The sequence below is a fragment of the Apis mellifera genome, linkage group LG11 (genome assembly GCF_003254395.2).
Source record: "Apis mellifera strain DH4 linkage group LG11, Amel_HAv3.1, whole genome shotgun sequence".
Lineage (NCBI taxonomy): Eukaryota > Metazoa > Arthropoda > Insecta > Hymenoptera > Apidae > Apis > Apis mellifera.
This window is the reverse complement of record NC_037648.1, coordinates 8,155,913-8,177,260: the sequence shown is the minus strand read 5'-3', so window position 1 is coordinate 8,177,260 and position 21,348 is coordinate 8,155,913. Positions and strand designations below refer to the sequence as shown.

At 25.2% G+C, this 21,348-nt stretch overlaps 2 protein-coding genes across 9 annotated transcripts in view; one reads left to right on the top strand and one right to left on the bottom strand.

Annotated features, from left to right (window-relative positions):
• The first annotated feature begins 1,166 nt into the window (after positions 1 to 1,166).
• On the top strand, positions 1,167 to 2,568 carry LOC102654481. Its single transcript, XM_006563314.2, has 4 exons — positions 1,167 to 1,438; positions 1,503 to 1,711; positions 2,163 to 2,260; positions 2,322 to 2,568. Exons 1-4 carry the CDS (start codon positions 1,243 to 1,245, stop codon positions 2,500 to 2,502), a joined length of 684 nt encoding a protein of 227 aa, XP_006563377.2. The 5' UTR covers positions 1,167 to 1,242; the 3' UTR covers positions 2,503 to 2,568.
• Positions 2,569 to 3,412: 844 nt separating this feature from the next.
• The window catches only part of LOC412215 (chitin synthase chs-2), a 44,304-nt gene continuing 26,368 nt past the window's right edge, over positions 3,413 to 21,348 (bottom strand). For 4 of the 8 annotated variants that reach the window (XM_016915247.2, XM_006563310.3, XM_016915250.2 and 1 more), the window contains exons 8-21: positions 19,466 to 19,733; positions 19,035 to 19,297; positions 18,427 to 18,637; positions 18,063 to 18,310; positions 16,751 to 16,943; positions 16,306 to 16,460; positions 15,908 to 16,213; positions 12,668 to 12,915; positions 11,456 to 11,765; positions 10,596 to 10,775; positions 6,511 to 6,678; positions 5,874 to 6,105; positions 5,169 to 5,504; positions 3,413 to 4,429 (exon numbers count right to left, since the gene is read on the bottom strand). In XM_016915247.2, the coding sequence (XP_016770736.1) occupies positions 5,188 to 5,504; positions 5,874 to 6,105; positions 6,511 to 6,678; positions 10,596 to 10,775; positions 11,456 to 11,765; positions 12,668 to 12,915; positions 15,908 to 16,213; positions 16,306 to 16,460; positions 16,751 to 16,943; positions 18,063 to 18,310; positions 18,427 to 18,637; positions 19,035 to 19,297; positions 19,466 to 19,733 (3,099 nt within the window). In that variant the 3' untranslated portion in view covers positions 3,413 to 4,429; positions 5,169 to 5,187. Of the gene's footprint in view, positions 4,430 to 5,168; positions 5,505 to 5,873; positions 6,106 to 6,510; positions 6,679 to 9,902; positions 10,077 to 10,595; positions 10,776 to 11,455; positions 11,766 to 12,667; positions 12,916 to 13,910; positions 14,217 to 15,907; positions 16,214 to 16,305; positions 16,461 to 16,750; positions 16,944 to 18,062; positions 18,311 to 18,426; positions 18,638 to 19,034; positions 19,298 to 19,465; positions 19,734 to 21,348 lie in introns of all 8 variants that reach the window. The other 4 variants (XM_016915249.2, XM_016915248.2, XM_026443737.1 and 1 more) reach the window with 4 other exon arrangements.

Sequence of the window (21,348 nt, the reverse complement as noted above, 5' to 3'; positions counted from 1 at the left end):
GTTATAATAAATAGAGTGATTATCAATTTTGTCGACAGTTGCACAAGCGTTATCTGCTGCTATTATCATATATATCGCAATCAATTTACAAGTCACAATAAGGAATATATTTTGCATAGCGTCATATCACGCACGTTCATTGATTATCTCGCACTTTTTTAACACATCCTTATCAATTCTATAGCGAATCATCGTCGCATCAAAACGAACTTATCTCGTCACGTAAACGTATCTTTACGTTTTAGTGTAGATCGAATGCATATTCCATCGATTTGCATTTTCGATTTATGAATTAATTCATTTCATTGAATATATCGATATACTTTTATATACTTTTAAATACAATTTCACGTGATTCATATATATATCAATTATATTGAGGTAAAGTCAGTTTTATCATGAATATGAAATTATATGAAGTTTTTAAAGAAGAAATAATTTTAACTTCTTTTTATGTAATAATGAATTTTATATAACATAAAATAAATGAAATAGCCGGAATAAAACATAAAAATTTTTAATCAAATAAAATACATAATTTACAAAGAAAATTTTTCAAATAATTAAATAAACAAAAATAAAAAAAAATTTATACATTGTATGATAATTATATAATATTATTATATTATATTATATTATATAACTATTTAAAATGAAATTATTATTTACGTATTTACATGTATTTATATTACAAAAATTTATAGTACAAAATTAATATAATACAATATTAATAATAATTTCATTCTAATAAATAATTTATTTCTTTTTTATTATTTTTTTCATTTTTTTTTTATTTTTCTATTTTCTATTTTCGTTTTTGCAATAATTAATGGAATGAAAGTAAATTAATTATTTATATTATATTATAATTTAATTATTTATATTAATATATATAAATAATAAATTATTTATATATATTCATCGTAAGGATTAATCAATTAAATTAAAAATTTTTATCGATCAATGTCACTAACTCTTTCTTAAATGCTTGATTATTCTGACTAAAATAATGAATAATTAAAAGGTTATGTGAAACAAAATTGACATTTACTTTTAAACATACCTTAATGGCAATAACTCGATATTAATATTGATAATATATTAATCATTAATAATTATCCTCTTTGTAATTTTGACAATTTAGACCTTAATAATATAACGTAATTTAAGTGCAGTGTTTATTTACAAAAGTAATACGAATATAAATTGTTTCTTGCATTTATTTTTAATAAAAGTAATGCTATGATACTGGAGTCCATTTTTTCCTGCACGAATCTACTTCTAACATGTGGATCTTCCATTTATATTCTGATAAAACACTCTTATACACAATATTCGAAATTTTTCACACATTTGACTTGTGCCTGTGTCAGTATCGCGATGATTGGTTCTCGATCCTTGATCGTTCTTTTATACAAACTTTTCATTAAGGAATACTGTAAGTAATTTATCTTATTTCAAGCATCATTTTATATTAAAAACATTTAATCTTTATGTTTCAGCCTTCGATCCAGATATGATAGAGATAGAGGAAGAGAGGAACAAAGAACGATTTAATATTTTAGACGAGCTACTTGGTACTTTGAGTATGACGGGGTTAATTTATTCTCTATATTGTTGTCACGGATATTACATACTTGGTGTCTGTGTTGTAACTAGCTTATCAATTTTCAACGTAATCAAATTATACTACATGATAAAACAATTAGAGGTATTCGTTTTTTAAAAATTTTTTTAAATTTTGATTTAACTTTTTATATTTTTAATTTTTCATTTAATTTCTTTTAAATTTAATCTTCGATTGTCGCAATAGATTAAAAAAATCTTATTTCAATTTTTAATCAATTATTAATCGAAAAATATAGCAATATTATCGAATGGAAAATATTTGCAATAAAAAATGTTTGTAACAATTAAATCATATCATATCTTCATCTCAAGAAATTCTTTAAATTTTTTAAAATATGAAAATATCTTTTTCCAATATCAAATTGTTTCGATTGAAAAGAATAACCGAGGATTAACGATTTTAACGAATTTTGAATTTATATTTTAACACTTTTTATTTTATTTAATTTTTCATTAAAAGAATAGAAAACGATATATATCGTATAGTACATTTTAATTTTTCGTTGAATTTTTTGATTGAATTTAAATTTCAGGAAATGGAAACGTCACGTTTTTATAATACTTTACAACAGACAAAAACGATATCGAAATTTAATGTTTTCAATTGGGTGATTGTTGGGGGATGTTTTGCGTAAGTGCAATGATTTATTTCTAATTAATTAAACAGATGTTTAATTTCTTGTACCATTCAGATATGTAGTAGGTAACAATTACGCGATAGTAGCAAATTATCCTTTGCTCCTGGCAAATTGGGCAATGGTTCCAGAAGGATTTTATCAAGGATGGACGATAAATCGTGCTATTAATGATTACCTGATGGCAACTTACATCATGTGCATGACAGAAGCTCTTCGACAAACGAGCACATTATAATTATACAGGATGATTTAAATTATAGAACCATAATTTAAGAATAAAAATTGGAAAAAAATATTATACAAAGTTTGTGCATCAGATATTAAATATATAGCAAATTCTGCATTAGAGATTACGAAAATTAATTTTGAAGTAAGAATTTAAATATTTTAAATGATTCTTATAAATTCAAAAATATTATGTAAAATAAAAATAATCGAATTTTCATATTTCTTAATGCAAAATTAAATATACATATTGTACATAAACTTTGTATAAAATTTTTTTTCTTTTTATTTAAATTTCATCTATGATTTGAATAAATTCTAGAATCAGATAAAAGAATAGAAAGTTTCTAATTTCTTGTTAGATCATTAAAAACAGTATCTTTTGTTCCAAAATATGCTGTCGTTAAATTAAATAATCTGCACAAGTGATCTTTTAGTTATATTTCTCATCATTCTCTTTATATTTATATTTTTTAAAAATATGCTTAACATTAGTTCTTAATGATCTTGTAAATGCAGAGTTCAAAAAAACAGAAAAATTGATTTTAAACGCTCTCATATTTAATTTAACACTTACATCAATATATAGCAGTTTATTTAATTTTTTAATTTCGATAATTTTATATTAATTGAAAAAACTAAATAAAAATTCTTGTTTTGTAATTTTAATTATTTTATAATCGTTAACATGTTAACTAAATATCTTAATTAAAAGAATATTTAAATTTTAATATAAAATAGACATAATTGAAACATGTTATAATGTCCAATTCAAGAAATATATTTAATTCGATCACTATTATCACTTCCAACATATCATTGAAATCCATATCTCTTGAATTCATGTTTATATTTGATATATTCGGGATTTTTGGATTGCTTAAGGATTGAGCATCTATTTGATGATTAATCTCATTGTATCATCGTTACATAATATTTATCGAAACAAAATTGAAATTATACAATTTGAATAATTGGATGGAATGAATCCAAAGTTGGATGATGATCGTTCAAATTTTATTTCGTTTACAACAATTATAATTTTCTTTACAGATTTAATATACGCTCTTAATGTTTTATTATGTACAAAAAATTGTATATCTATCAAATATAATAAGTTTTAATACAAACGGTAATATCACGTTTAGAAAAATGAAAGAAATGAAAGAAATGTAAGCGTCGTCGCTATGATCACTGTCACGTACACGAATGAATGAGAACGCATACTCGTTTGTTTGATACAACAAATTTAACAAGATTATTGCATTCAATTAATAATCTAGAGAATTATTATTCTCTAAAATCATTTGCTAGTGTACGTATGAGAGTAAATGCGTTAAGAAATATTCACCGGTCAGTTCATTTATCTTAAATATCTAATTACGAATAAAAAAAAAAAGAAAAAAAAAGAAAAACGAAAAAGAAGAAAAGAAATGAAAAGAAATAAAAAAGAAAAACAATGATAAAAATATTTCTTCAGGACTGTCTTTAATTTATCAAGTTTAGTGACTTTTGGGTCATTAAAAAAAGTCCCTAATTCGTTTAAAATTTCCTAAAAATTAAAATATTTAAACTTTCCAATTTTTATTCTTTTTATTCCCATGTTCTTCTTTATATTTCATCATTCAGAAAAGAAAGAAACTTGTCCATCTTCTTTTTTCCTTTAATAAATAAATAAAGAGTTTAAAGACGGCCCTGTTTCACTTCATTATAAATTAATCTACTCGAAGGCAGTCTTTTATTCTTCTATTCCACTTTACGTCGTATATAATCAAATAATTAATAGATAATTACTAGAAAAAGTATTTAAATGAGCGGCGATATTTAAATGGGATCCTATTGCTCTAGTAAAAAAATAAGTGCCATTCCTCCCATCTTTATTGATTATCCTTTCTGATGGCAGTGAAATATTTGAGATAGCCATGGTCATTGTTCATCTGCAAAAGACCAAAAGGATCAAGATAATTTTTCGTTACAAATAATATTTTAAAGAATTCCTTAATATTTAATTTTATTTTTAATATAACACTGTTAAAAACAATATAAAATAATAATTAACACGTGATATCTTATTTCAATTTTATACGTAAAATACTTTTTGAGATATTAAAAATTCTTTTGATTATTAAAATGAGAAAATGATTTAAAAAATGTAACAAAATATTAAATTATTTTAATACATTAATAACTCATAAATTAAGATAAGAATCTCAATATATATATCTAGAATTATTAATTGATTGATTCATGATTCATTTTAAAATATGAATATTTGAAATAATCCAGAAACATTTCAAACTACATTTCATTGAATGGATAAATTAAAAAGAATGTAAAAAAAATTTTAATATATTCGTAGAATGTATTAGAGGGCAAAATAAATATAAAAATTATATCAATTGAAACTTATTCATTAAGCTTATTTTTAATATGTAATTTGCATTAGATGAAATAGGACAGAATTAGAGCAAAACGTGTGACATAGATAGTGTGACATAGATAGAGACACCGCTGTCACTTTGTTTCCATCTCATTTCATTTAATCATCAATTTTTATATTTTAACATCTAGAATAGAATTTCCAAATGTGTCCCATAAATTAACATTAACATTCTGAATAACTTATGATATGAGAATATCCATTATCATCAATATTTTTTTACAAAAATTACATACATTTTAAAAAAATTTCGAATCAGATATTGTTTTGTTCTCTCCACGCATTCTGACTTAAACTGTGAAGTCTGAGACTGCTTCCAGTATTTTCGTCTGGTTCGTAGCTCGGGTTAGTGTGACCACTGTGTCCCTCGAATACATCCTTAACAGAAATCTGGCTACTTCTCGATGGGCGTCCTTGAATTCCCAAAGGATTGCCCGCCACTCCGTAAATGTTATTTGCCCCTAAAGTTTGCATCTGCGATTTCCTTTTCATGGCCATTATACTATTCCTACGGCCTTCGAATGCCTTGAAAGCTTTTGCAGAGCGTCTGGTCGACATGTTTCTCGGCAAACCTAAATCAGAGAATTTCATTAATATCCCCTTCGAATATCCCCTTGAGCCGTGAAATCAAGATGTTGCTACCATTTGATTAACATAGCATACTCTTTGTATTAATTGTGAGTAATATATTATTATTTTAACTACTTGTTATATTCTATTAGCATAGGATTAAAAATTGATTTAAATTATAGATTTTGAAATTTTATTACGTAATAAAATCAAAATTATTATGATATTTTGTAAATATTAAAGAATAAAATTTTAGAATTTTATTTTTCAATGATTTATAATAAAATTACTTTATAGAAATTACATAATAAAAATTTTTTTAAAAATAAAAAGATATATATATATATATATAGATGTATAGATAAACGCACCATTGCCTTCTTCAGACATGCTAAAGAATCGTTGTCTGAAAGCGACGTCAAGCGTATTGATTGCCTGTGTTTTCTTTCGACTCTTTTCAATATTTGTTATCGTCTTTCTCCTGCCTGGGCCGGTACCACTATCTTCTTCATAATCACCCTCCATTCCGTCTAATCTTTGCAAATCTCTGACTATTTCTACCGCGTGTTTAGACAACAACGCTTCTTCGGACAAATCCTTGGTCTGATTAACGAGAAGTATAGAAAAATGTGAATGGAAAACATAATAATGAATTGTTTTAGATGTTTAACATCAAGGAGATAAAATTAAACTTTAAACGAATTATAATCATACAAAAACTGTGAAAATATTTGAAATATTATCTTTTCTATCTTTTTAAAGAAATAGTACTCTATAAATTTAAATAACAGATAAAATACAAGAATTTAAATTCAATAATTAATTGGCTAGAAATTATAACGATACTGAAAAAAAAACTAAACATACAATTTTTTTATTTTTAACTTTATTTTATATTTTTTTAAAGAGTCATTTTTTGAAATGTTAAGGATATCTAGATAGACGAACATTTTATAATTGTTAAAATAGTGAACGATATTAAACAAGAAAATTGAAGATAATAGTTACCTTCTTGCAACAATACCAATCCAAGCTGGTGCTGGCTAAAATATGGGCGAACGTGCCGAATCGATGGAACAGCATCGCAGTAAATTGAATAACCAATATCAACGCGAAGAAGAATACAAAGACCAAACCGATTGGCTCGAGTTGAAGGTACTCTTTCGTTACGTACACCTATAGAGATATTCGTCGTTAAAAAAATACGTTGATAAATAAAGAAAAGTGACAGAATACAATTGAAAACAGAGATAGAAAATATAAAAGAATTCACAGTTTTCATTGCTATGTTTCATTGTTACCTCACTACGAAGCAAAATATTGTAAAAAAATATAAAAATAACGAATTATAAATGTAAAATGTAAAACATGTAATATTTACACAATAAAATATAAATAATTGAGAAAAAACAGAAAAATAGTACAAGTTTTTATTTTTTACAAAAATAAAATTGTAAAAAGTTTGTTTAGAAAATTCTTTTATATATCTTTTTCAAACTTGTATAAATGTAATAACATTCATAATTAAATTTTTAATATTTGTATTTAATTTTTCTTTGAATCCTTCAATTTTGTCTAATGTTACGTAATGAAATAACAACAATTAATTTCTTGCATGTACATAACGATTAATCCATTTCTTGATAAATTTAATTAGAATTTAAAAAATTTTAAACAATCTGAATTTTTATATTTAAATTTTAATAAATTTCATTCTTCTTCTCTTTCAAGGAGAAGAATTTAACATTTTCACTTTGAATATAATATAAAAATCAAATAAAATCAAAGAAATTAATTATTCGTTAGTACAAACGGAATCAAATGTAAAATAGTTTTCCAAACACATATATTATAACACGTATAAGCCACCGTTTAGTTACATTGACAGTAACTCGTTAATGGTGCTCCTCTGCTGTCATACCTAGCAGTGCGTTATCGGAATTAGACACACAAAAGATAAATGTGAAACGAAAACCTGTGTAATTCCTCCCTCGTTCGTATTCAGGCAAATGAGTGGAAAAACGGGACAAGGTATTCGAGAATAATTCTTTTGGCTCTTTTGTGATCCACAAATTGTGCACATGCTATTTATTTATTGAAAACCAAGAAATAAACGTCTCATTCGAATGTTCGATCACGAGAGAACTAAAACTTGGAAAATCCAGAGAATTGAAAAAATAAAACTAATTCTCAAATTTTCTTGAAATATAATTATACATTTAATTTCAAATTTCATTTTTAAATATATTAAATTACGTAATTTAAGATTAATAATTTGAAAATATTATTAATTATATAAACTATAGAATGTTTTGTTATTGAAAATGAAGTATATAAAAATTCAACATCTCAATTTTAAAATAATTAATCTTGATTTGAAATTTTTCCTTGACTAATAAAAATAATATTGTTTCTATTCTAAATTTTTTATTAATTTAATTCATATTACATATTAAGCGTGAGATTTTTATATTTGAGATTCTCCAGACTTTGATTGATGATATTAATCAATAAATATCAATGTTAGTTAGAATAAAATTCATAATGTCAGCGGTTGCGTTTAATCTTTTCTCGCTTAATTTTATTCTTATTAACAGAAAAGAATTATTATTAGAAAAGAATTTGTCTCAAAGAAAAAAAAATTAAAAAGAAAATTAAATGCTGAAAAGATTAAAGACCATACAATGATCACAATTTTATTTTCGAAAGAGAAGTAAACACAAAACGAGGAAGGATGATGGGAATTGTAATTAACAAGGCACCGATGTTATTTGTGACTTAGTTAACTTAGTCAGTTGCTTGGTTCCGCCCCAAGTTTTCCATTCGTTCCGATGGTACCTGTGCAAACATGTTAATGGTAACACTCCACGTGCTCATAATCCACGTTATTGACAAAACATAGACATGTCCCAGCAAGTGCAACATCACCGGGCACCATTATCCAGCGTGCTCCGATGCTCACTGTAAAACTATAATCCTTTTCTCTGTGTATTATTAAAATTTTTTTCAATTTTTAGCAATTTCTTTACTTTCTTTAAGAGAAATAATTATTATAAAGAAAAGAGAAAAGAGAACATTAATGATTCTAATTCAATTTAAATTGAACAAATCGAATTATATAACACGTGACAAATACTATTTTTATATTATTCTTAAAATGTAATTTTTGTTATGTCATTTGAATTTGAATATGTCAATTATGAATTTATTAATTAATAATTCTCTACGAATAAATTAATATTTTTTAAAGAATTAATTCTTTTATTTAATATCTTAAGATTTATTTTGATTCTGATTTCCTGATTTAGATTTTAGATATATCTAGATTTTGATTATATGATTTTATTTGTATCTATTGATGATGTGTCTGTGATCGATGATGTATTTTTCAAAGTATGAATAACTTTAATGAAAAATCTGATGATTAAATTGTAATTTTATTAATAAATATTCAAGTAACAGAAATTGCTAAATATTAAATGTCACGTAAAAAGCAACTCTGTGAATAAATCTATATCTAAAATGTCAACTAAAAATCTGAATAATAATAAATAAATGTAAAACGTTTAAAACTCATAAGCTTAATTTGTTATTAAATCTAAATGGAAGCTCTAAATTGTCTATATCTTCTATTGTTAAATCTATCGATATGGCACACATTTATAAAAATTACACTTAAGAAAAAGAATCTCTGAAATAATATCATAAAATAATAAAATACATATTAAAAATTCAGGAAAAGATGAAGGATCCACTCTCGAAATTTAATTCGACGAATATTTCTTCCTTTCTTAAATCGCCATGTCTTAACAACAAATAATAACGTAAAAAGAAAACTAGAGACGGGGTTTGAAAATTAATTTTTATAATTCGAGTCAAAAATTTTAAGAAATCTCGAAACTTATGAATCTCAAAATTCTCGACATTCAAAATTAGAAGGAATATTTATCTATGAATATCAAAAATTGCAATCTTATCAATTTTATTCTTTTTATTTTTTTTTTTATTAAGAATTATATAATTTTAATCAATTTTAATTTTAAAACGAACCCGAGATCTAAAATTTATATCTACTAAAAGTACTCAACTAAAAATAAATTTATATCAAAATATATATTTATATACAAAACTTTATCTCGAGAGTTTCGAGTCACAACGAAAAAAGAAATTGAAACAAAAATTCCAAGATTCGAGAACCCATACTTCTTTTAATTTCCAAGTTTCGAGTATCTCATTCCTAATAAGAACGAGTGATAAAAAAAAATAATAGGAAAAAAAAAATAGAAAAAAAAATATAATAAATTTACGAGCAACGGAGCACACGGAGGGTGTTAGTCTCCCGAGGCATCAGTGAGACAGCATCTCTGTTTTTTTTTTTTTTTTGGAACACTACCAGGTACCTCCCCGTCTTCTTTCATGGTGATATTCTCCTTAACGCCGAGTGGCCAGACAACGTGCAACTGATCTTTGTTCAATTGCAGTAAGAATACAATCAGAACAAACAACGTATTGAACATAAAAAACGCGTACACGCTCTTGTTCCGTAGCTCGATTAGGTCGCCGGCAATACGTGCCTGTTGATCGTTGATCAGGAAAAAGAGAAAAAAGAGAAACAAAATATCGATTAGCAATGATATGAAGAAAATTACGCTCCGTCCGGTCAATCGTTGATCCATCGGCTCCTTTCGAGGAGAAGAATCCTCAGTGATATCATTTCTATCCTCGAGATTGTCACTTTATCATCTAAAAAGCTTTTGGATACAAGCGATGTAGAAAATAAAGTACACAACGCTATGATTTTTGGCTGCAAAACAGTTTGAATGCTTACGTCCTCTATGTAATAATTTTCAATGAAGTTAACTTTTTTTTAACTTTTAATTAAATTTCTTTTATGTGGATGCTTTTATATCAATAGATACTTTTTTGATATTTTAATATTTAGATGTACGAGCGAGTCTTTTCAGCATTTTAAATGTTTTGCTGTAAAGCCAAAAAAGAAATTAATTCTTTTTTTTTTTTTTCTTTTTTAAGAGAAGTACTTTTTAAGACATCAAAGAAGCAGGACAACTCGACGTGGACGGAGCGGTGTTTACCTCGTGAAAGTTATCGGCATTAAAGCTGATGTTCGTCTTGATACCAAAAGGCCACTTCACGTGTAACAAATCTTTGTTTAGTTGGAGCAGAAAGACGATCAGAACGAAGAGGGCGTTCATCATAAAAAACGCGAAAACGCTCTGGTCACGTAGGTCCTTTAGATCTTTGGCGATTCGTGCCTGATGTATGTAAGGAACAAGCAGCATGGATTTGGTTATTTTCATTTTTTCTATTACATGTATTAAAAACTTCCCTTATTTCATATTTAATCGAATTAGGGGGAAAAAATTTTGTAATTCTACTTTATTATCTTCTTTTTTTTAAATATATTATATAGTACACTATTGTATTTTACTTTAGGGAAGTTTGAAAATTTTTAAAAATTATTATACAAAAATACTGTAAAAAATATTTGATTAGAAAATTAAAAAGAATATTGAAATAATTATTTTCATTATTTAATTTAATAATTCTATGAAATTCTTTATTTATTATACTTAGAAATAAGTATAATAAATAATTAAATAATATAATTTTTTAAGAACGATCTAAAGCGTATAAAATGAAATTAGTAATTTTATCAATTTCAATGCTAATCTCTTCTTCTAAAAATATATTCAATTAACACATATTATTAAAAAATAAATTAATAATAAAAATAACAAATAGTATAAATTTGCAAATATATAATAATAATTTACTAATTTGTATATTTTTTTCCTACTAATTCTAACTTCTCGAAACTGTTAAAACATTTACATTTTAATTAAACCAGAAAGAAAAATAGATGAAAATATTTTTTTCAAATTAAAAAAATAATAAATTTAAAAATTATTGAAATTGAAATAAAATTTCTTACCTTCTCAGCCTTGTCCTCGTCTATGGGATACAGATACTTTTCTAGAAGATCCTTCCAAAATTGTTCCTCCTGCATCGACAGAACATCGATTTCACCTTTCTTAAGCCCTTCGTCGCTCAGCCAGTAAGGTCTGCTAAGGAAATTGCTACCCTCGCGATTGCCTTCCGTGTTTTGACTAGTCACAGTTTCCGGTTCGCTATGACCATCTTGACCTTCCGCTGGATCTTCGCCAATGGCGCCCAAATGATCGCCTCGAGAACCAACAGAGGATGCACGACGTCGGCTCGTTACTCCATGAGGATCCACAGCTCTAATAAATAAAATTAAAAAAATATTTATTTTTCTTTCTTTTTATTTTAGAAATATAATTTGAGTTTATATTATCCTGTCCTACCCCCTCCGTTTGAATTAATATAATATGCTTTTTTGCATAAAACTTTATTGGAATTAATGAAAACTTTTTTTTCAAAAACAGTATGAATTTTGATAAATATAATAACAGGATAATGTTTCTCTAATTTTTTGGAACATAATTTCTTTTTCTGATAACTAAATAATTCACTATCTATAATGTAAAAATGAATTTTAATAAAATAAATATATAATACTTTATTTTATAAAAGTATTTGGTGAGAATATTATTAAAATATCAAAGATATATTAAAAATATATTGTAGCAAATATAAAGTATTTAATATGATGAATCTTTTGAATTGTTATTACAAATAAATACTAAAAATTTTTATTATAAAATATTTTATATAAATAATTATGTAATTCTAAATCGTAAAAATAATTATAGTATAAATAATACGATCTACTTTTTTTGCAACTACTTCTTAAAAAGATTCAAAAACATTGTAATAGAAGAATGTAAATTTAATTTTAATTACATGTAAAATTATATATGTATATGAAATTCATTATTATATTATATATGAATATGAAATTCAATCTTTCATTTCATTCATTCATTCAGTTTTGGCTAGTTTCGATCATAACAGCAAGCACATAACATTTATTTCACGTAAAGTGCAACCGGTTGATCATTCCATTTTATTTTTCTCATAACCAGTAAAAGTTGTAGCAATTTGTAACCAATCCTTATATGTCTAACTGGTTACAGCTAAAGATTTGAATCTTTTGTTAAAATAATTAATCAAATTAATCAATAAATTCTAAAATTTGAAGGATAATATTAAATGAGAATACCTTTCAATAATTTCCAGACGTTTGTTAACATTTTCCATTGATTGAGCAATGGCGACGAGTTGCTGTTTTTCATTGGATGTTTGTCCATGAGTGCAAAACATGCATTTGAACAACCCTGCCAAGGAAATTTCTATCGATCCTTCTTCGTCGTCGTTCGATCCTACGCCATTTTGAAGAAATCCTAATAAAGATTTCTGCTTTGCTTTTCTCTTCGCTTCCTCAGCTTCCTTTTTCTCTTGTTCAAGTTCCTATTCAAAGAAAAATGTATTATAAATTTTTTGTTTAACATTAATCATGTATTAAATAATAAATAATAATTATTTTTGAAAACAAAATTGTTTATTAGTGTTAGGAAGCAACTCTATTAAGAAAGAATTGTAACTATATTTATAAATATAAATTATATTGATTTTAAAATTAAGCTATAATAATTTTATATTTTAATAAGTGATTATTTTTTCTATAATAAAAATAGAAATTATATAATTACAATAATTTATAATGAAAACATTGAAAACAAATAGAAATGTGTAAAAAAATTATTAATTGTGTATATTATTGATTGATTAATTACTATTACATTCAGAGAAATAAAATATTTTGTACTTTGAAACGATATAATTTATATATTTATTTATATTATTTTATTATATTATTAATTAATTATATTATTTATATTATATATGTATTAATTTATGTATTTTTAATTTAATATGCAAATTTAATTTATTTATTTAAAAATCTATTCATTAAAATCAAAACAAAAATGAAATATATCGTATATTATAATATAAAAACGCCTTTGAATTTTCTTTTGAAGAATTTTTATTTTCCTGATAAAATTATCTTACTTTAAATCTAATCCAAATTGAACATAATTCAAACTAGATTCAAAATAGATTAAAAAAAAATCATCATTTCAAATCACAAGTGTTCTCAATTATATCATTTTCATATAAAATCATAAGTAAAATAATAAAAAGATTAAAATATCAAAAAATAAATTTAGAACTACATAGAAAGAACAAAAAACTTAGTAAAACTTCAAAATTCCTATAGCATTTTGATTTTACAAAATTATTTTTACAAAAACTATCTTTTGCAATTAATTATATCAAAATATACATTTTTTTCATTATTAAAATATAATTATATAATTCCTTCTTTTTTTCCTTTCACTTTTAGTAATGGTGATCGATAGAGAACTAAAGAAAATTAGTTGGTTAAGAATGTAAATAATTACCGCAGCTGTTTTTCTAGTCTTTATTTCCCTTGTGCCCCATGTAATATCATTCAGATTACAGACTGAATAAATAATAAGCAGCACATACATTGATGGGATGGTAATAAAATATATCACGCTGTATATTATACAAAATATCTCCTCGGTGTGAAGTATCGCGGTTATGACTATCTGAGACATTAGTAACATTAGAAACATCGCGCTTGGTGACAATATGCCATCTTGAACGATGTTAATCGCAGTCCCAACGATCACAGCGACCATTATCATTCCGTATAAGGTGCTGATTATCGCTGCCACAAAAACCTGATGTGTTAATTTTAATGTCAGTGTACTTGAAATAGAATTTTTAATTTGGAAGAAAATTGTAATATCTTGAGGATACATCAAAAATATTAAATTAAAAACTTAAATGAGTTCAGTTTTACTAATTTTAGTAACTGAAAAGAAATTGTTTAATATGTCAAAAATGTACAGAAATAAATATTAATCATTATCTTGTAAAAAATCTATTCTGTTAAATTCTTCTCCTATACGATTTTTATTTGATTATTAAATAATATTATTATTATTTGTAATAGTTAAAATAATTATGTGTCAAAAGTAGAAATTTAATTTATTTTTTGTGACATTTTAATTCATTAATATTTTGCTATCTTTAGAATTTCGAAAAATATAAATTTAACATTTGAAGAATAAGAAAACATGGTGAGACATGCAATATAATGCATATCTAGGAAAGCTTAAAAGGGTTTATTTTGGTGTTACATATTTTAGAAAATATATATATATATATAATACATATTACAATATCCTCAATATATTATATATATATATATATATATATATATATATATATATATATATATATATATATATATATAATACATATTACAATATCCTCAATATATTATTGACATAAATCTGTTTCTTTACAAACAAGTTAGAACATACATTTGCAGACAAAAAAAGCTGTATTCCGACTTGTGTGTGAAATTAAATAAAAGCACTTGCCACCCTGAAGAATCGTTTTCGATACATGCTTTTCGATCTACCATCACCATAAGTTTCCTGTTCAATGATATCACGATAAATTTACAATCAATATTTATTAATATCAAACTAATTTTTTCTTTCTATTTTTCCATTAAATCAACACTAGAACAACGAATTATTTATTATTTATAACATCTTGACTAGAAATCAAAAATGATATTTTTGCATGTAAATTAGAAATAAATAATATATATAATATAACTATAACTATTAATTTTAATTATAGTTATATTATTAATTTTAATTGTAGTTAATTATAGTTATATTAGAGACATCATAAATGAATAATAGTTTTAAAAAAATATTTTTCAAGAATAGCATAAAATTAAATATTTGACGGATAATAGAGAAAAATGTATATGTAAAAATAGATATTACTATACTTTGTAAATCAATTTTTATTAAACGAAAAAATATTTTTCTTTTATGTATCATAGAATTAATAAATAGCTCGTTGTGAGATAAAAAAGTTGTAAATCTTTGTTCTAGATGATCAAATACTTGATATCCAATAACTATGTCACAAGCTATTACTGAGTATGTACAAATCCTCACTTACAGTAGCTTACTGTCAGTAGCCATACGCAATCCAAGTACCTGCCATAAATTTTCCCTGAGCCAGTTTCACCTAATCTTTTTTACATAATATCCTATTCCAATGCCTGGAATATTTTTATGAACTTTTTAGTTCATAATATTTTATTGTGACAAAATTGTGACAATCACAAAAAATGCAATATAATTTTTTAATCATCAAACATTTAAATTATCATACTAATAAGCAATAATATTTGTATATTACATAATATTAGGCTAACTGTTCTCGATAATTTTTAAAAAATACAAAATCTGTCATCATTCAGCATAAATTTGATAATTCTAGTGTTGAAATGCGAATAAGAGAAAGAAAAATTTGAATAGCAGATAGATTTTGAACGAACCTTTTTGGTCTTTTTCACTTGGACTTCGCGAGTTCCCCATGAGACAACATTCAAATTTATGATCGAATAGAGGATAAGAAGAAGGTACATGGAAGGTATCGAAAGGAGATAAATGATACCAGGTACGATACACCAGAATTCTTGTGGATGTAAACAGGCCGCTATAAAGAAGGAACCGGATAAGGCTATCAAAAATATGGCCGAGGGTGAACCGATACCGTCTTCTCCGAGCTGGAGAGCCGTACCTACGATGACGGCCATCATTATCATCGCGTATCCTGTCGATAATATCTGCGCGCACAGAAGCTGAAAGACAAGGGCACGAAAAAAAAAAAAAACAAAATTGCAAATACGGTCAAAGCGATAAAGCTGGTTTATATATGGATGGTTAAACTTACTTGAATGTTTGCTTTACAAGTAAAACATACGAGCATGAAGAGGAGAATGGGAATGATATTGTAGTAGAAGCTGGTCCAATTATCGATCTTGAAAGCAGCCACGAAGGCACCTACTAACATGAGAAAAATCGTACCTGGTCCTAAAATGGTACCACCTGGAAAAATAACCATGGACGATTAAAAGATCGATAATAAAATAAAAAAATGATGAACAATTTTCATCATGGTTGATTTATAAATGTACAACTTGATTGGATATAGTTATTTATTTATTTATTTATTTATTTTTATCTAATTTATGATCCAATTGAATTAGAGAATAAGAGTAAAATTTTATAGCATTTAGAAATATAGATAAAATTTAGAAATTATATAAAAATTTTAATAATGGAAAAAATATCAATCAAGTGAAAAGTAATATTTAAAAAATATATATATAACTGACCCATGAGTAAGATTTGATAAGAAATATAAGGGAGAGAAATATTATCGTTGATTTTAATGGTCCGTTTCGCGTCCATTAAAAGATCCATGATATTGGCTATGGTGGAAGGTACCCATCGACGACGTTGATTATAAAATTCATTAAAGCCTTCAGGTGCATGAGTATAAGCGTCACTAGCTGCTGAATATTCAACCTGTAACATTAATAAAATATTATAAAATCTTATAGATAGTTTTATTTTTTTAGTTAGAAATTTGCAATAAAAATATCTTTAAGTACAAACGAATATAAAGCAACAGAGAGCATAATTTATAAATTTATTTATAAATTCGTTAATAAATATAAAACTAAATAAATATAAATTTTTATATATTTAATATTGCGATTACTGCAATCAAAAATATATTTAAATTTTTCACGTAAAAAGTATGAAAAAAAATTTTTAAAATTTGCCATCGAAATTCACTCAGAAAATAGAGGGAATCATGTTTTTGAAGTCATTTTTTGATTTATCTCGATATCTCAATCGGTTGTCGAGATATAAAGAATCAAACTTTCCATAATGTTTGAATTAACAAAGATTATGAATGGGATCGTGATCTAGTGACCTACATTTTTTCCTGGAAAAACGTACGCATACGTACGTAGTACGCATTCCAAGAATCACGTCTATCGCTTGTCTGAAGTTTGGGATAGATCAGTGAGACAAGGTGCGAGTAAGAGATATGAATAAATGACGAGGATAAATAATAAACGACAAAAAATTACTCTTTTCTTTACACGATGTCTATCGCTTGTCTGAAATTTGGGATAGATCAGTAAGACAAAGTGCGAGTGAGAGATCTGAATAAATGACGAGGATAAATAATAAACGACAAAAAATTACTCTTTTCTTTACACGACGATATCTTCGAAACCGAAAGTCGTATCGAGATAAATGAAAGAGTGTTTCAAAGGGCAAAATTCCGCGTTTCTAATGATCTTTTATTCATTGATCAGAAGTAATTATCTTTGAAATTATAGCGATTTAAATTTTTCTTTATTTTAATAGAATTTAATCGAATTTTAAGATCAAATAAACTCAATAGATATTTATTTCTGGGAAAATATTGCTTATAATATCTTTATTAATGATATTAAAGATTTTAAATTGGTTTAAAAATTATTTTAAGTCTATTACTTAAGATAAATATATAATTTAAATACATATACTCGTGATGATTCATTTTATGTTCGGGTAATCGGTCATTCAAATAAATTCTATTATATTTGATAAAGGAAAAAACATATTAGAAATCTTTTAAATACATACTCTGTAACCACGTTGTAAGAGAAGTGTACAAAGCCATCGATCTTCCCCTTGATCGTATTGCACGTAATGTCTAGCCTCGTCCGATCTTGTCGTGTACTTCTTCATCACATTATCGTCCATTAAAGCTTTTCCTCTAAAAAGTGAGAAACAACCAGGACTACAAAGCACACAACCAATCATGTGCTCCGTTGCTTTTTGCAGCCAATGACCAATAGCGTATTCGAACATTTGATACCACACCATAGGACCTAATGCAATATCAAAGAATTATGAAAAATTATTTTTTCAATCTTAAAATATACTATATAGATATTTATTATGTCATTTTTTAAAATTCGATTGAAAATTATTTCTCGGGGATTACCTGAACCAACTGGATGAATACGACCACAAGCTGCGCCAAGATTTTTATTCTTTTTCATCAAGTCGACGAGTAATTTCACAGCAGCTGGTTGAAAATCGATATCACCATCGAGAGTTAACAGATAAGTATTTTCCGCGATCACTTCCTTCCGATCAACGCTGATTGGTAGCTCCATTAACCGGTGACCCAATAAGTAATACATGTACATGACCTGAAAAAAAAATATGTATAATAATGTGAAAAGAATTGGAAATATTATATAAATGAATTACATAAAGTATAAAAAATTTTATATCAAATTTGTACGTGTAGAAATACATTGTACATTGTAAATTTTTTTAGAATTATTGAGTATTAATATTAAAATATTGTATTTTTAAATTATGTATAAAATTTAAAATATAAAGAATCTAAAGAATTACTTTAAAATCATCAAAATATTGGATTGCTGTGAATTTTTAAAAATTACATAAAAATTCATTCTATGAAATTTTTTCAGAATTAGTTTTTATTTTTTGATGATTTTGTAAGCCTTAAATCATTTTCTCAAAATTTAAATATCGAAGTAAAAAAATTTCTTGAGAATCTCATATAATTTTCATAATTACCTGACTCCATCGTTTTCTGTGACGAATCTTGCTCTTGTCTTTCAAATGGGCGATCATTTTCGTTTTACCAGGAAGTGTCCAAACTAATCGACCACCGTAAGGTGTTGGGTACTTCTTTGGTGCCCTAACATGCATCCGTGTTTGATGGACATCAGACGCAGCCTCATCCAAAGTGCCTACCAATAATTTCACGAATCTGTTCACTTGCGACTCGTTCTCATCGTGATCCGATAACTCGAAGGCATCATCGAAAAAGATGTGAGCTAAAAAGAAATAAATGATAAAACCAAAATAAAAAAGAAATGAATAATTATATAATAAAATTAATTTAAAAAAATATATATCTTGAGATTAATACAATTTCAGTTTTCATTATTTGATAATATTATTTTGCTTAACATCTTATTAGAAAAACAAAATTATACACTCACTTTCGAATTCATAATAATCCGGATCGACAACTTTCAGATATTTTTGGGCTACACGTCGTGCACACTGATCCTCATCCAATCGAAGAATGCTTTTCAAAAATTCCATCATTTCTTCCTTATTTTCGTGCCACATCGTCGCGCAAGCATATATTCTAGTTACGTGATCGCTGCTTCTTACAGTTGATGGAGGTGTGGTTGTGCCATCCGTTTGCTCGTATATAGTCTCATAATCTCCATCTCCCTTTTCTTTCTCTATCTCCGCCAAATCCTGATCAACGAAAATAATTTTTTATGTTATAAAAAAATAATGATCTAATTTCGATAATTTTATGATTATGTGATATTGGTATGATATAAAATAATTTGTATTTGAGATTTAAATTAATTTACATTCGTCTTATAATCTATAATATTAAACATATCGATAAATATATCGAATTTATTATTTTAAACTATTTTAAAAAAGTATATGATTGTATATGTAATAAATCAAAAAAAAAAAAAAAACATTGCATCGATTTTTAATATATAAATTGTATATAAATTGAAATAAAATAATTCTATATAATTTAAAATAGAATTTTTCTGAAAATAGAATTTCTTCAGTATGCTCTTTATAATATTCCTGCTATTAAAGAAAACGTTGTCCAAGAAAAGTTTATGATTCATGGTGGAAAATAAAACGTTACTGTTACTGTTTATGTCACGAGCATCTGTGAAGAATTCTTTTTTTCCAGATAAAATTGTTTTACAAAGATCTATCGTTCAGTAAATATTACAAGAAAAAAATTTAATTTTAAAAATCTTATTTTGAGTCATTTATATATATATATTTTTTTTTTACGAAATTTGATATTAATTAAAGAATGATTTTTTTTAAATTATGTTCTTTTTATAATTATAAATGATACATTTGTTCAACTACAAGACTTTTTTATTTTTAACAAGAATATAAAAAGAAATAACATGATTTTATTTAAAAAAATATTGGATATTTTCTCGTCGATCAGTCAAAGAACGAAAAATAATTGTAAGATAAGAAGATAAAAATATTTAAATTTGTTAGTAAAAAATCAAGTAAGCTTCTTAGTATTTTTCTTTGAATAAAGAGGCATTAAATATTGAGACAAAGAATTTTCTTTTAAGAAATTAAGATTCAGTTGCATAGAAATCTCATTGGAGATAAAAGCTTATGAAAAGAAGTTGAATATTGCCTTTAATTGTTCATAGTACTGTTGAGAATTGCAAAAAACATTTAATTAATTATAAAATTAATTTTTTTATATAAAAACTTTATTTTTAATCAGAAAAGAATTAATAATTAATCAGAAAAGAATTAATGAGGATAAAAGAAAACAATTACGTGCAATAAGATAATAATAATTTCATTTTTTATAAAATTTAAAATCTTATAATCAAAACTTTATTTATATTTATACCGATTTTGATCTAATATTTGAAGAATTAATAATTTCTATAAATAAATTAACATACCAATAAATATACAATTCAATTTATTATATATTTTTTTATCATTTTAATAATTTCTTTTATAAAAATAATCTACAAATCCTGTCTCCATATCTGCATAAAAATCAGTGATAGAACATTTTAATATTACAATATTGAAATAAGTAATTTAAAAAAAATATATATCTATAATGAACAAATTTAAAGAAAAGCAATAAAAATTTCGATATAAATTTTAATCTAAAATTCAATTTTATTTTGAGAAATAAAAATAATTCCAAAAGCAAAAATAATCATCCCTTAGGAATGGTGACCTACAAAGAAATCGAATTGCAAAGTATCATAATTTGCATATAATGTTATAGAGAGTTATAGAGATTCGAAAGATTTGTAGAGGATTGTAAAAACTTCGA